A 17034-nucleotide genomic window follows, 5' to 3' on the forward strand; every position below is an offset into this window, starting at 1 on the left:
CAAGCAGAACTTGAGATGCAAGACATTACATCAATAGAAGTAGCAAGACGAAAAGCAAAAACAGCCGAAAAGAAATTCGAACCAATATTTTGGTCAAAAGCGGAAAAAGCATATGTAAGACGAAGGATACCCCAGTATGTGGACTCAAATAATACAAGATATGTTCCACCACATCGTCATGAAGATGAAAAATCTAATGTGGAAATGCAAAGGATAAAAGAGGGTAAATGTAAATGCTATGGTGAGAAGTGGGACCCCAAACATAGATGTGCTAAAGGAAAAGAACTAAAGAACCTATATAATTGTGAAGCAACCAATGATTCAAACAGTGAAGGTTCTAACATAGAAGAAATAGAAGATGCCCCAGAATTAGATGACAGGAGTATTCCACAAGTGTCATTATCAGCCATGACAGGTATATCACAACGTCGGACCTTAAAGTTAAAAGGACACATAAAGAAGAACAATGTAGTGGTTCTCATCGACTCTGGAAGCACACACAATTTTTTAGATGCAACCGTGGCAAAGAGACTCAATATATTTTCATTTCCCTTGCCAAACATGAAAGTGATGGTAGCTAACGATAAGAAGATTGAAAAGGTGGGGAAATGCCATAAGGTCAATTTGCAGATTCAAGACTTTAATCTAGAGTCTCCGTTCTTCACGGTACCGTTAGAAGGAGTGAATGTAGTCTTCGGTATCCAATGGCTACGAACTTTAGGTACTTATGCCGCCAACCATCAAGTACAATTTATAAAATTCAAATGGGGAGGTCAAAATACAAACTACACAGATTCCAAGCACCAGAAAATCAAGTTGTATCATCATCTCAAATGATGAAGCTGAGTCGAAAAGGAGCACCTGCTTATGTAGTACAATGTCACCAATTAGAAATGTTATCTGCAAATATGACCAGAGAAGAGTCACCAGAGATACAAGATCTGATTCGGAAGCATGAAAAAGTATTTCAAGACCTACCTATGAAGATGCCGCCTAATAGGGAAATTGAGCATACAATAGAAGTCAAGGCAAGATTAGACCTCGTCAACATCAAGCCATACCGATATTCACATCACCAAAAAACGGAAATTGAGAGATTAATCCAAGACCTTTTAAAGTGTGGGACCTTGATCATCTTGGAATATCTGATCAAGTGGAAGAACTTACCGAAGAAGATGCTTCTTGGGAGAATGAAGCATTTTGTCATCAACATCCGTCGTTACGTATGCTTTGAGGACAAAGCATTCTTTCGAGAGGAAGGCAATGTTATGTAAAAATTAGTTAGTTTAGGTTTATTATTTAATTTTTAGTTAAATTAGACGAAAGGGCACGATCATAAGATCATGTCCTTTCCCCAAAGGGTGTCCATGGCGGTATATAAGCCAAGAACCCCATTTTGTAAACACTCATCATCTGTCTATTCAATTTTTAATAAAATATTTATACATATATTTCTGTTCATCAAGAAGTATATGCTTCAGACAATCAGAAGTTATACACAAAAGAATCTGAACATGAGGTCCAACAAGCTCTCTGAGAGATGAAACCAGATAAAGCACCCATTTCTACCAATTTGATTGGGACACTCTCAAGATGTTATCAAGTTGGACATGGATAATGCTTTTGATTGGGTGAGACATTCTTTTCTCTTTGTAGTACTTAATCAATTTGGTTTCTCTTCTTCAGATTAACCGGAGTCAAGCCTATATAGACTCTCCTTGGATTACTCCATCGGTTAATGGAAGTGCCACCTAATTCTTTCAAGCAACCAAAGCACTCAAGCAAGGCTCCCTCCATCCCTCTACATTTTTATGGCAGAAGCTCTAGGAAGCACACTATTAAAAGCCAGACACAAAGATCATCTTCCAGGGATAAAAACATTTCAGGGGGTAAAACATATGGACTACTCCCAGTTGGCAGACAATACACTGCTCATGGGAGGAACCTCCAATGTTATAACTAACAAATTCAAGAATGCCCTGGACACAATCTGCAAGCCTCTGGAAGAGCAGTAAAGAATGGAAAGAGTAGTCTACGAGTGGAACACCCCTATCACGGTTTTGGCCCAAATAGCACAAATACTGGAGTTTAAACTTTACCCTAGTTCAGAAGTATAACTGTTCTTATATCTAAAGACTAAGAACATCAATTATAATGAAGACCCATAAAAAACCCACTGGATGCCCACAGTCCAGAAACTCAAAAAAACACATCCTAGGGTCATAAGCAGTTGAATCCAAAGGGGAGACCAGTTTTAATCAAAGTTGTTGTGAACTCCATATTAATACATCTCAGCACAAAACAGTATTCTCCATGAACTTACCAGGGTGTGAGACAGTTTTTGTGGATCATTGGCAAGAGTAACAAAAAGAGGAAATTTCATCTCATCAACTGCAAGAAGGTGATTCAACCCCTTAGAGAAGGAGGTCTAGGGATCTGGGATCTGCAAAAAATGAACTTAGCCTTGGGAGAAACAATAGCCTGGAAACTAATTGAAGTGGAAGCCAATCATCAAAATAAGAATCAGCTGGGACAAAACAGATATGTCTGGAAAATTGGAAATACAACCCCTCCCTACACATGTCTCTCCTATATGGAAACTAATCAAGAATCCAATTCCCGTATTCAGAAGATCCCTGTCCTGGGCACTTGGAAAGAGAGAAGAGATAGTGTTGTGGAACAACAGTATAGAGGGCAGGGAGTCCATAAATTCTGGAGATGAGATCACCAGGTTGCAAAACTGCCTTCACAATCAAGGAATTCAGACACCAAGAGACATCTCTGTATGGAAAGTAGAATTGAAGAGGTGTTGGATCAGGCAGAGAGTCGAGACAACCCCACTACAAATCTTCTTATTATGCTCAAGGAAGAGTGGACTCTGCTTACTCAATTACTCAAGGTAATGTCTACCATTTCTTGGTACACCCAAGATAGGAGAATTCAGGGGACCAAATCAAGAAATTACATAGTGAACCAAGGTTATTGATTGATTGGAGATGCATGGGAGGATGCTCAGCCCATAATCTGGAATAAAGGGTGGAACAAAGCCTACTTGCCAAAGATTATTTTCTTCAGTTGGCTAATGATCAAAAACAAGATACTAAATACAGAAAGAACCTACGGAAAAGATGATTTTATGGACCCTCAAGATATCCTCTCTGCAAGGAAGTAAAGGAAACAGCTAATCTTTTATTTCTCCACTGAAGGAAACAAGGAACACTCGGAGTATATCCCTCCAAGAGTTGCAATGGTTTAATTCGCTCCAAGTGTTTGGGCCCAAATGTTTGTCCAATGGAGAAAAAAATCCCCCATTCGCAAAAAAAACAGGAACCCTCTAATGGTTCAAATGGTTACACAAGCTTGTTGCCAAGGAAAACCAATAAACTAGTATCAAAAAAAGAACAATTATTGCCCTTTGTCCACAGTATTGGAAGCTCAATCCCCAGTAAGACAATATTCAATTCTGGATAAAGGCACAAAAGTGTTACTTGGTCTTCTTTGATGGTGCCTCTGAAGGAAACCTGGGCCCATCTAGAGCTGGTGGAATGATCTTTGACCCTGGCAAACCAATCCTTCACTTTTAGTAGAGCCTTAGAATCCTCATGAACTATGAACCAGAAGCGTAAGTGGCCTTCCAAGGGATCCTTCAGCTTCAAAAAATCATGAAAGAAAGGGTGGGGACTCCACAGTCATCATCAAACTTCTATACCCACACACTCCTCTTCATGTTCATAGACATGATACCCAAGCTGACACTAACACCAAGGAATGTGTGCAACAGAAGGAGAACTTGGAATATGGAAGAAAGAGGAAGCTCCATCCCTCTCCTGCATCATCCAACCATGACAAACCCGACCACATCAGACTCTCGAGACAACCTGGCCAGCAGGTCACCAGACATTGGAAGTTAATTTCAATTTTTAAATTCTCCATCTTGTTATGCCCACTTTTTGTCAATATTTAGAAGGAAAGATTGTTTTGATTTTTCTTTAAAAGCATGTTTATCGGAACTCTGACATAATTTATAAACAGGAGGCCTCTTTGGCTCATTTTGATACTAATTAAATATAGCAGACTGTAGACTCCCTTTCGTACTTCGTTGTCCAGGTAAAATTGTGGCTCCTTTGGATAACACAACTCTATAGCCCCATCTCTGTTTAAAGTTTAAACAACCAAAACAAGATGGTTCCTGGGATTCTAATTTCATTGCAGATGAATCAAAATTAATGGGTTTTAATGTAATTTTTTCTAATTTTGTTGAGCTTTTTCCAAGTCAACAATTCAGAAAACCATCTGAGTCATTTCCAAGTACGAGCTCTGCGACATTGCTAGTTAATCCCATTGACAAGCCCTCATCATAAAACTGGATGCTACCCTGGTCGTCTTCAGAATCTCAGATGCAGATCTTAAACAGCTTGGAAACTGATCAAATTCCTTTTAATCAATCTCAATTACACTTCTTGCAAATCCTATTGTTGTTAATCTCAATGAATGCACTGATTATTTTCTTGAGTTTCAAGCCTAACAGTTAAAAACACAAAACAAGAATCTCTGCCTTTTAGACACTAATGCTTCATTAAATGTTAATGATTTATGGTTTTCCAGAACATGTACCTGTATGTAGGAGTTTGAGCCACCAACAATGATAGGCAAGTGTTTCCGAGAGATGATTGAATCAATAATCTGGTAAATCACAAACACACAACATGTATCAGAGTATAAAATTAATGATTTTTGAAGATGTTCCTTTCAAAATGGAACCGATATAAAATAGTGGAATGAGAAATATAATAAGTATAATTACTGTAGTTACACATGTCACAACATTGAGAGAATGTTCAAAGACACTTTTTAAGCTTCTAAGCTTCTTCATGTAACATTCAGGATCTTGTATGCCTTTAACTGCATATCTTTCTCAAATCCGCATTGTTGTAGACTAACAACAAACTTTGAAATAAAGAAAACAACGACTCTAAATATAAGGAAAACATAGTATCTCTCTCAACAAGCCATACATCATTCTAATCAAATTTATCTGAAAAATACAATGTATGGATGGGCGTTAAAACCATTATTTATTTTTAGATTAAAAGCAACACAAATGTGGCAAGCATTCTCAATAAATAAGGCCATATTCTACCGCAAGCCCCCTAGACACACTCCTTGACATTATGTGAATTAATATACATATTAAGAAGAGGCATATAAATTATTCTTTCAAACCTTCAAATCACTGTCCAACTTACAGGAATAGCCGTGTCACGGAAATCCGATGATGTGAAGTTGACTTTGGAACTGACTGTACCAAGAAGATGATGAATTACTCCTGTAAAACATATTTGACCCAATAAATTGTAATAATTGAAAGAACGAAATTAGGAAATAAACAAAAAGAAGCATCTTGCAATAAAGCCTTCAGCATGATCCACAATATAGGAAAGAGTTTGAAGCACTTAATTCGTCAAAGTGACCTAGAATTTCATCATAACAATTTATACGCCTGAGGATTTAGACTCATGTGTAAAACAAAATTGAAAAAGAATATTATCTGAAATCCCAGTAAAGCCTTAATTAATAATTTTATACTCTTAAATTTCCGAACCTTGATCATAGAAGAAAATTGGCTGCATGTTTCTTCTGAAAGAAATTTAATGCTCTAGAATGACACGATTCAGAAGTTTCTTCCTGTGTTACAATAACCACCTGAGGTTCAAGAACCTTAATTTCCAGAAACTGTTTTGATACCTATAGGCTATGTCCCTTGTACTCCATGTCCAAGAAACACATAACATGTTTCCGATCCATTTCCAAACTCTCACTGCTACGATGCATAAGATAACTGCTTCAGTGTTAGCTATCGATAGTCTACTTGGATCAAAAGCTTTCAGTTATTTACAATTTTCTGTTACTGAACGGGGTTCATGTTAAGATGAATATCTTGTCAGATGCTTGTAATTTTCTGTTAGATAACAGAGCTCCATGTAAAGTCTAGTTATCCCAAATGCAAAAGGCAAAGAAAAAGCTAAACCAGAATCATTGGCTATAAAAAGGTTCTTAGGCATTAGAAAAAAGGAATTTTTGAAAGTATTTTATCGTAAGTTGTACTTTTATGTTATTAAACAGTAAAGTTTAGGTATCCCACATGTGAAAAAAAAGGGAGCTAAAGTGGTATCATTGGCCATAAAAAGGTTCTTAGGCATTAGAAAAGGGGCCTTTTTGGAAGTATGTTATTGTAAGTAGTCTGTCAGTGACTCAAAATTGGCCAGGAGTAGCATCTATACTGCACTGCTTTGGCCAGAGTTGACGTCCATACCTTCTTGGGAAAGATTTGGTCTTATGTGCTGTGGTTTTTGAAATATTCAAGTGTCATTATCAGTGACTACTGCTGGATTTAAATCTGTTGTCGTTACTATAGAATCTCCTATCAAATGCATTGCAAAAATATTGCTGGATTTTATATTCTTATTGTTAACACTCAAAACCATCCAATTCTAAATGTTGACTCTAGAAAAGTTCATGCTTGAAACTAGGGAGTTAAAAGGTAGTCCTTAGGAGTCATGTGTCCCATATTTCGCATGTCAGACACGACACAACCCATAAAACGTGTCCAACACATTGCCTCTAAAAATCAGGACATATGTTTGGGCCGTGTCAGAGAAATGCCCTAACATGTCTTGATTTTAGGACACGTGTCCCACTTAAATCCCGAAGTAAAAAGCATCATGTCTTGAGATTTTTTCATTTTTCTGTCAATTTCATGTCTATTCGTGAGGCGTAAGCCAACATGAATCTTAATGACCCACTGCTAAAGGTAGCCAGTGTTGATGATGAGTCTCTTGAGGGGTCATCCTCCACACCAACAAATGCAGCAAGAGATCTTGGATTGGGCATAGGAGGGTGGAGCAAAAAGTCAGATGGCAGTCGTAGTGATGGTGATTATGACATGGAGGAGGACCTGGACTATTGATAGAGTCGTGACTAGTGAGTGACAAGCTATGATATTCCTACCCATTTTGTATTTCCTCTATTTTGTATTTTCCAGTGGCATTCCCTCGATGTCTGTGTAATACATTTTGATTTTGATGACTTAATGAAAGATCTGCAATTTATGGCTTTAATATCTAAGTTCTACTTCTAAATTTCTAGTTTTATTTTATCAATCATGATATTTCTGAATTTCTAGTTTCTTATGTGCTTGAACCATTGTTAATAACATGAACAATGAACATTGAACTATGAACATCATTGATGTAGTAAATTAATAAACTAACTAGTTCTAAAATTGTAAAATTGTAAATACTAAATTACTAAATAAATATCATCACGATTCATATATGTAGATGTTCTAATTTCTAAAAAATATGGATCAGGCACTATATTTCAGTATTATATATATATATATATATATATATATATATATATATAATGTGTCCCCTGTGTCCTATTTCCGAGGTCGTTGTGTCTCGTGTTGAATACTCGTATTTACGTGTCCTCTGTGTCCCATGTCTTAGGTAAATAGGAAAGGTGCCAATGTCACCTCACACAATCCCTTTGCACTTCAATCTAGTGCCTCAAGGGGGGGAATCCCTTTGAAACCTAAAAGTGTGGTATGAGCCCAAGAGATGACAGAATGCTCATTAAGGGAATTTCGAGGTCTAAAATGGGCCTACCAACAAAAATAATAAAATAAGAGTTACAGATTTTTAAAAGAAAAGAAAGAAAACTACCTTTTTTTTAATTGTATTTTTTACTTATCTCCTTTTAGGTTTACTCAAATTTCAAGCGTCGGCAATTATTGGATGCAGAATTTGATTTCACATCCAAAGAGTGCCCACTCTGCATACTTTTGAGTAGACCCACACCGAGAAAAATTGAAAATACATGAAAAAATTATTTCTTGATCTCCTTTTAGGTTTACACAAATTTCAAGTATGAGCACTTGTTGGATGCGGAATTTGATTTTGCATCCAATGAGTACCCACTCTGCATACTTTTGAGTAGACCCACACCAAAAAGAGTTGAAAATACATGGAAAAAAATTTGTTTCTCAAAGAAACACATTTCCTCTAATTACATAGTGGACTTATTCCATGATTATGGCTATATTACATCCATTATCCCTCCCTAGGTACCCTAGATTAACCTCCCTAGGTATATTACATTCCATGCACCTTTGCATGTTTCATCTTCAAACATGGGAGGAAGCCATATAATATGATTTGTTAAGCAATGTAGTCAACAAGTAGATGTATGAGCATCCATCCATCCTAGTGAAATGTGCACATCAAGTCCAACTGTGGCCATTTCTCCTCGATATTGATTCTAGTTGCCCATTGCATTCCGTTTTAGTCCTCCTTGTGCCTCCATACTAGGTACCTTTATGGTGTCGTGTTGGTCCATAGTAAATTTGTTGATGCTCATGGCCTTGTCTTGATGACTATTATTTCTCAAGGTGGTGTGGATGGTGATACACAACAACCTTAGCTATTGGTTCGTCAAATAGTGGCTCCTAGGAGAATGCAACTGTGTAAATTCTTCTTCCGTTTTATGCCCTTCCTAGGGCTTTTCTTCATTTGGTTATGTAGGCATTTCTTTACATGCTTTTGTCGACTCTACTTTTCATTCAATCTTAAACTCTTCATCTAATTTGTCAACGGGTACTGCAATTAGTTATGCTACATGGATTTTTTCATGTGCCACCTTGGGCCCTTCTTGTTTAGTAACAAAAGTATGAATTTCTTTTTCTTGTATCAAACCTTCATAAACTTCAATGATGATATTGTTTGAGTCCATTCAAGGAAATCCAAGAATAATATCCACGTCATCCATATCTATTACATAAAAATTTGAATGCAACACATAATTACCCATAGTAATCTTCAAATCTTTAAAGATTTGAACACTCTCACCCTCAACCTATTTGTCGGGAATATGCTTTGTAGGTACCTACAATCTTTTAACCAAGCTAACATTGATGAAATTATGCTTGCAAATAGGGTTAATAGAAACAATGACTTTCTCTTGTTGAATATATCCACGGATCTATAAGAGGGTATTGTCACCAAAGAATAAACCTTTAGTGTTTTCTTTATCCTTCTTCATAGCATGAGACCACCTATCGAAGAAAGAGTGGTTCATATGCTCAATATGAAAGTGATTTCATCTTGTGATAGTTAAGCAACTCTCACCATCTAACCAATATTTCTAATTCTCCTTACAAGATGACTGTCCTATGTGTGTATTCTTCAATTCTAAGATCATCAACTTTTCTTGTAAAATCCATCTTGCTTGCTGTAACCAAAAAATAGATCTAGGATTTTTTAAAAATAACTTACTTTGTGAAAATTTTGACTACTGCAGCAACTAGAAATTATTCTTCTAACTGTAAATTAATTCTCAATTTATTTGCTACAGCAAACAATGAATAATGCACAACTGCAATCTTCACCAAAATAAATACTGCAGAAGGTAAAATGGAAACTGAGAAATGCTAGCACAAACACATAAAAATATGACACTGTTATTTTTGGACAAAAGTCCTCGAAAAAACCCAACTTGGGAAAACTAGTGGAGCAGCTAAGGGTTTTATTATTATGCAGCCATGAGAAATTCAAGTACAATAAATATCGCCTAATTGGCGAATCTATCTAAGAGAAATACTGGTAAAAATTCCTTGAAGGAAATTACGCTCTCCGAGCAATCCCGGCACTTGATTGCATCTAAAAAGCTAGTCGTCCAACCATCTTGCGTAGGTCGTGCATCACCCTAGCGCAGTCCCTCAAACGTTTTTCCTGAATCAACTGCCAATTTAGCCATCCTGCCTATTGTTGACTAGGAAGATGCTTCTTCGACCCTCAGGAAAACTTTCCCGGCCTCTGGAACTGAAAACGTCTTCCTCTTCAACTGGATCGAAATTCCCTTTTGAGGCTCTGTGCAGCCTCCTGGAGAAAATCTCAGCCTCCTCTTTTTGACTCTCTGGAAATGGAAGAATTCGATCATAGTCGATGTATGGGGATGTATGACTGCAACGAAAATAATAATCAAATTAGACCATGTCTAGACAGAAACCTTAAGAAGTTGACCAAAGGAATAGGGTGTTGGTTAAAAAGCTTCCATAGGATGATAGTTGATGTATGGGGATGTATGACTGCAACGAAAATAATAATCAAATTAGACCATGTCTAGACAGAAACCTTAGGAAGTTGACCAAAGGAATAGGGTGTTGGTTAAAAAGCTTCCATAAGCAGAGAAGTCTGGTCGAAACCTAGGTTTGGGGACCGTGTGCTGGACAAAAAGGCCTATAGCCTCAAGGTTGCAAAGAAAAAGGCTACAACCAGGGGGTTTAAGGAATGGAAGACAGCCGACAGTCAAGGGTAAAGTTGCAGGCCTGTGTTAGGCCAAGGTTGAAATAGGTTTGAGGCTGCAAAAGTAGGCTACCTAGCAATGAGCGAAAGGGCTACAAGGAGGGCTAACAACTCGGTAATCAGTGGTTGTTATGATCAGGAGTTTTTTATTCGTCTTGGCGTTAATGCTAGCTTGATGTTGAGCCCTTGGTATGGCTAGATGGCTTGATGAATCTGCAAGATGACGAAACTCTAGCCCTTACAATTCATGCTAGGAAAAGGAAAGGAAAGCAACATGCATCAGCTTTTTGTGTAGAATAATAAAATAAGAGTCCCTTTCTTTAGATGTACAGTTTTAAGCATGAGACTAGGGGGATATGGGCTTTTAGGCAAAGCGGCATAGCTCAAGCTTTACATTATGACTTTTTTCTTTTAATTACATCTACCTCAAGCATTTTTTAGCTCTTTTGACTTTAAATAGGATTTTTGTACATTGGGTTTCTTTGCTTGTGACCCTAATACATAACATATGATAAGTCGGTCATGAGCGAGACAATGACAAATATGCGCGGAAGTGAATAGGAATATGAAAAGGTGTAAAGTTGAAAATGGTAGCGAGAAAGGGTTTTTTTGACTTGTGCCTTAGTCAAAAAGACCTCAACAAGTTCTTCCTTAGCATGCTCGAGTTTCCTAAGAATTAGGACAAGTGATGAAGCAGTTCAGCTAATGCGCAAATGTGGAAGGCTTAGTTATTGTCTTCTAGTGCGAGTTAATTTGGGAAAAGGACAAGTGACAAGTCTCTAATTCTAGATCGAGACTTAGGATGAGTTGCATGAGCCACTTCAACTCAGTTAACAACTCAATCACCAGTTCGACTTTCCAGAAATAGAACTTGCCAGATTTAGCCATTCGATTTGCTTAAAAGGAGGAACGAAGGCACAATTTGTATCATAATTGTATGCACAAGATTTGTGTGTGATCTTGTGAGAGGAAGAGCGTCCAAGAGGAGCTTGTGTGCAGATTTGTAGGAGAAAGAATTCCTTGGGAAGTGCGTAAGGATTTAGGGAGACTCCCTAAATCCTAGGAGCAACTCATGCGCTAGAAAAATAGGGGCTCCTAGTGCACACAAATTTAGGAATCAAGATCAAGGTTATGTGCAAGAGTGTTTCAACCTATGAAACCGGATTCGTCCAAAACAGGCCACGTGTCTAAATCCCACGAATCCAACACGATTCGATGGGAATTCGAATCCTAAATGGGACACCATGTGTCCTAATAGGACACCATCAAATCTCGGTCGTGTCTCGTTAGGACACATTGTGTTATGATTTTGGGATTCGAATCCCAAATAAGTGAGGGTTTATGAGGTTTATGAGGGAGGATTTATGAGGTTTATGAGGGTTTATGAGTTTTGTGAGGGTTTATGAGAGAGGGTTTATGAGGTTTGGGAGGTTTGGGAGGGTTTATGAGGGTTTATGAGGTTTATGAGGGTTTATGAGGTTTGTGAGGGTTTATGCAGATATTTGAATTTTGTATGTACTATGCATGCTATAAATTATAATGTTACTAACTTACTTTGTAAATAGTAAAACTAAACAGTTAAACTAACATCTAGATGAAGATCTATGTTTGAAATCAATGAATTTGTATCATTAATGAGAATTTCTGTAAGAAATATCTAATTTTTAGTGTGTGTGTGTGTATATATATATATATATATATTAATAAAATAATATATAACGAATCCTACGTGTTTTGTTCCGGGGGGTCAACGTGTCCAAATCTGACACTCGAATCCCTGTATCCTACAAATCTCGAATACCCATGTCAGGTGACTTAGGTTTCAACTTAGGATAAGCAGGGAGAAAGTTGTATTCTCCAGTGAAACAATATTGCACTGTAAGAGATCTATTGCTCATTTTTCTATCAATAAATTCTCAATCAAGGGTTTTCCCAGTTGGGTTCCCTAGAAAAAAAAAAATATTGTGTTTTGCTATTGTGTGACTATGATTTATTTCTATTCTATTTCACTACAATTTAGTGGAGAAATTCGTGTCTTGTGAATAGAAACTAGTTTTCAGAATTGTTCATTAAGTCGCTACAGAATTTCGAAGAATTTCTACAAAGATGGTTGGTGGATATGGGCACACTACATCTAGCTAGTCCTCTAGTAGTACAACTTGACTCAAAAGGTGACAAAACTTTTCTAAAGGCATATGACCCACCATAGTACAACGAAGTAAAATACAAGAATTTAGAGTGCTAATATTTGTTACCAAATTACACCAATGTTCACCACAATCATGACCAATATAGGAAACAATATTGCCACCTCTACACAAGAACCAGTACATTTAGCATCATCATGAAACCATACCTGAAGCAATGAGATGCCATCATCATGTGTAAGAAAGTATTGTACCATATGCATGCCATAATCAACTGAATTGTCCACCAGACCTCTACTAACAAACTAATATGCATCATGGAATCAACTGAGCAAGTCTATTGTGTGAAAGAGACCATCATGTAGCCTAAGAAGGATGTCATCAAACATGTGCTCTAAATGACCAATTTAAAGAGTTCACGTCAAAAAATCATGTCTTTGGAAGAGTAGTGCTTGTACTAGAACCCTCATACCATCACAATCTCCTCATACCATGGGAGGGGGCAACAACTAGATCTCAAACTACAACTAGCCTTTCTCTCACCAACACACCAACATGCATCCAACATTCCTTCTCTTCCTCATCTACTTTGACCTTATTGAAGTCCACACATATAAGGCAATGGGTTTTAGTTAATTCACCAACCATCCATTGCCAAAATTTATCATGTTTATGACCTTATTGGAGGCAATAATGTTGTCCACCCCCAAAATATTTCTATCCAAATTTAAAACCATCCACACAATCATTGTGTGGGGTCCATTACCCAAATCTATAACAAAGTTAACAAAATAAAAATAGAGAAGAATCACAACTCCACCTTACACTCCTAGGAAGCATAATAAAAGTATGCATTACACTAAGATCCATGGAATGCCACTAAGACACTAAGATCCATGACTCAAGAGACTCTACCCCAAATATTAAGGATATTAAACTAATTTACAAAATCAAAATATAACAAAAAAAAAATAGAGTTTTATATTCATACTTAATCAATAATTATAGTATATACAATTAAAAAAATAACATCCATGAACAAATTGGAAACCATTATTGGGAAATTGTTATTCAAAATAGGAGAATAATTGTGTTTCTCATTGTAAAATAGCCAATGTCCATAACAAAATTAAATACAATGATACATCATCTAATTACATCCACTGTAGCACAAGGGATTAGCTCAATTGATCACGAGCATTTGGCTAGTTCCATGCTAGTAAGTGCCTAGTTTGAATCCCCTTGTCTAAAGTGCATTAGTATATGCTAATGCATTTACAAGGGATACCATCAATTAATATCGAGAAGTATCCCTTAGTTTCCCCATTCAATTATACTAAGAAAAAAATTACAACCAACATCTTTTAAATAGCGAAGAGTGAAGACTATCATAACAAAAAATAACAAAAAGAGAAATGGAATAAGACTCAAGCCACAATTCATGCTCAATCAACTTCTGCTTGGTCCTCAACATCTATTTGTTATGAGAAACTATCAATATCATATATGGAGATATGAAGAAAACCAACTCGTAGTTCAACTCTAACCATTGCTTGACAGTTCCAACCAAAGATATGCAAAGAAATTGGTGCTTCTTCAAGTTTTCATTGAAAGAATGCTTGCTAGCCTAAAATGAACTTGGAATGTGATAGAAAATCCTTGTTGTCCACAATTTTCTTCCTCTAAAAGTTTTTCTTCACATAATCCCAACTTCAACTTCCTTAATGTGCTCAAATTAATGACATGTAAATGACAAGAGCATGGGAGGATTTTATAGAAAAGAAAAAGCAAGGTGAGGGTGGCCGGACCCCCACCTTGCTTTAAACCAAAAAAATAAGTGTTTTTTATCTTTTTGTTTTATGTGTTTTTACAAGAACATACCTTCATATAAGGTGACCTAGAATACCCCCAAGCATTATAGGTGTTTTATTTCTGCAAGGGATGTCCTTAATGAGATCACCATATATCAAGGGCATACCAAACATTGTAAGGTATGTCTCGAATGAAGTTCCCAAGTCTAGAGAGCATGGGGAGTGCATAGGATGAATCCCTATAAAAGACCTTTCATTTCTTTTAAGCAAAGAATATCTAATGCATTCCTAGTCCTTTTAACCATAATGCTTTTACAAGGATCAATTAACCCTCTAATGTTCCAAAAGACAACTTGATCTGATATTCACCCTATGAGTGACATCAGTTAAAGATTTATTAAACTAAGGTATTACAGACTCATGTGCTGGTGTGTGTTCTGTGTTATTGAAACAATGGATTGATCAGATTGCCAATACACAGACAATAAAATGGAAAGATAGCAGAGAAATACAGTAAGCAACACAAAGACACAAACAATTTTAATAAGGAGTTCACCCTATTCTCCAAGGCTACGTCTCCGGTCCAGCTTTCAGTGGTGGCCTTGTTTTATTGTGTCTTCAAGCAAAGAAATTACAATACAGGGACTCAATGTGAGTTCTCCTGAAGCAGATTTTGCTTGGCAGGGTGGTTCTTGGATTCCCCAAGCCACTTGGAGTACACAGACTCTTCTTCTTCCTACCAGCTCTGTGACCCTTTGGTCTACAGTGGAAAGAGCCAAATGTGATGCTCAGTCCAGACAGATTCCTCTATGGGAAGGCTTGAATCTTCAAGCTCTCTGGTGCTCGACGCTGCCTTTGGTCAACTCGGCCCTCTATCTCTTCTGCTTGGCTTTACTATTCTCTGTGTTCAGTCCTCCTCTCAGGGTTCACTGTTCACTGTCTCTCTTGGTCACTTGGACTCTACTCAACTCTAACTCTCTGAACTGACTGTCTTCTTCTCTGTTCACGACTTTAGCCATTCGATCCCCATGCCTGTTTGGTTCCTCTTCCGCCTGTCGATTCACCTTCTGCAGCTGCGCTTGGAGTTCCTTGTGTGCGGCGTCATCATGAACGCTCAAGGAGTAGCCACTTGTCCTCCTCTAAATGGCACCAGCATGCTTGGTTGGTTCATTTCTTCAGTTACGTTGTGGATGCATTCTTCCTCCACTGTGGCGGTCAAACGGATTCCAAATCCTTTTAAAACGCGGCTTAATTCCCTGTCGATTATGCTTCCTCCCATCAGGCGCGATCTCAGCCGTCCGATCTGGGCCCTCCAGATCCAACGCCATATGCACGTTTCACGTGGTTGACTTGCTCGACCGATAGCGCGCAATCAACAGCGGTTTTCTCTCACCTCCGCCTGCCACGCGTCGATCGTTGTATGGAATCGCTCCGCTTTCATCCAAAACCTCTTACCATTTAAGGGCGCCCCGATCAAAACCATCGATTTCCAGAGCGCGGGTCCCGCCTTATACGATTAGCGCTTTTTCCCTCTTCCGCCCGCAGTCCTCCGGTTCCCCCACGCGACCGAGTGCTTGGGTTTTCCCATTTTGGCCCAGTTCGCCCAGCAACGCGCTCCAAAAATCACCTCTTTTTCCCATTCCGGGGCTCCAAGGGGCTACTTCGGCCTCCCGCGCAGTCTCCATAGGCCTCAGTCAACGCACTTTGACCGAGGTCCTCATCATTCCATGTTGGATGCCATTGCCACTGGTTCAGGGTGTTTTTGATCGTTGTTCTGAAATTCTTTAGAGATTTGTTCAACCTGATATAGTCATGGTTCTTTGACAGTCTTCTATGGATCCAATTCAGATCACGACCTTCCCACTGAAAAAGCTTTTGGACCACCAAAAGTTGGTTTTTAAGCATCGACTAAGTGAGGATACTATTTCTTCACTTGTCCAATCTCAATCCACTTTGCGCTGCTCGACTTTGAACCTTTGAGTCCAATCCTGAGGTACTCAATGTCTCCCCTGCGCGTCGTCCTCACCTTCCTGTCCAGCACTGTGTCTTCCTGCAACTCATTAAGATACTCAGGTAGCAGGTCATCAATAGAAGGCAATTGACTTTGCTCTTCAGGGTCCTCAATCATTGAAGGTTCAAACAATCTCAAGCAATCTGCATTTACGACTGAGTATATGTGCATGTAAACTGGTAAATCAAGGCAAAAAGCATTTTCACCAATCTTCTCAAGTATCCTAAAAGGTCCATACCTGATAGGCTTTAGCTTTTTACCTTCACCTTGCATCTGGTCCTTGTTGATATACAGCTAGACTTGGTCTCCAACTTGAAAACTATGCTCCATTCGATGCTTATCATGCCTAGCTTATACTTGGTCGAGCTCCTTTCCAGTTGTTCCTGCACTGCCTGGTGGATCTCCTAGATCTGTTCAATGAACCTAGTTGCCTTGTCCACATCACTGTGTCCCTCAACCATGGTATTTTTACCAAAGACAAAATCCAAAAGAGACCTTGGTGTGAAACCAAAACAGGTCTCAAAAGGAGATCTCTGTGTAGAAGAGTGTTTGGCTTTGTTGTAAGCATGCTGCACATAACACAAGTGTTCATCCCAAAGCTTAGGATGTTTGCTGCAATATCCTCTCAGTAACTGGATCACGGTCCTGTTTACTACTTCTGTCTGGCCATCTGTTTGTGGATGAAAAGCTGTGCTTTTCTT

At 38.1% G+C, this 17034-nt stretch overlaps 1 protein-coding gene across 4 annotated transcripts in view; it reads right to left on the minus strand.

Annotated features, from left to right (window-relative positions):
- The window catches only part of LOC149191536 (tRNA dimethylallyltransferase 2-like), a 207187-nt gene that overhangs the window by 180303 nt on the left and 9850 nt on the right, over positions 1-17034 (minus strand). For all 4 annotated transcript variants that reach the window (XM_089404316.1, XM_089404317.1, XM_089404318.1 and 1 more), the window contains exons 3-4: positions 5247-5326; positions 4615-4683 (exon numbers count right to left, since the gene is read on the minus strand). In XM_089404316.1, the coding sequence (XP_089260442.1) occupies positions 4615-4683; positions 5247-5326 (149 nt within the window). The remainder of the gene's footprint in view (positions 1-4614; positions 4684-5246; positions 5327-17034) is intronic.

Source organism: Pinus tabuliformis, chromosome 2_2 (assembly GCF_031772625.1).
Source record: "Pinus tabuliformis cultivar Carrire ecotype Pingquan chromosome 2_2, CPIR1, whole genome shotgun sequence".
NCBI classification, from domain to species: domain Eukaryota; kingdom Viridiplantae; phylum Streptophyta; class Pinopsida; order Pinales; family Pinaceae; genus Pinus; species Pinus tabuliformis.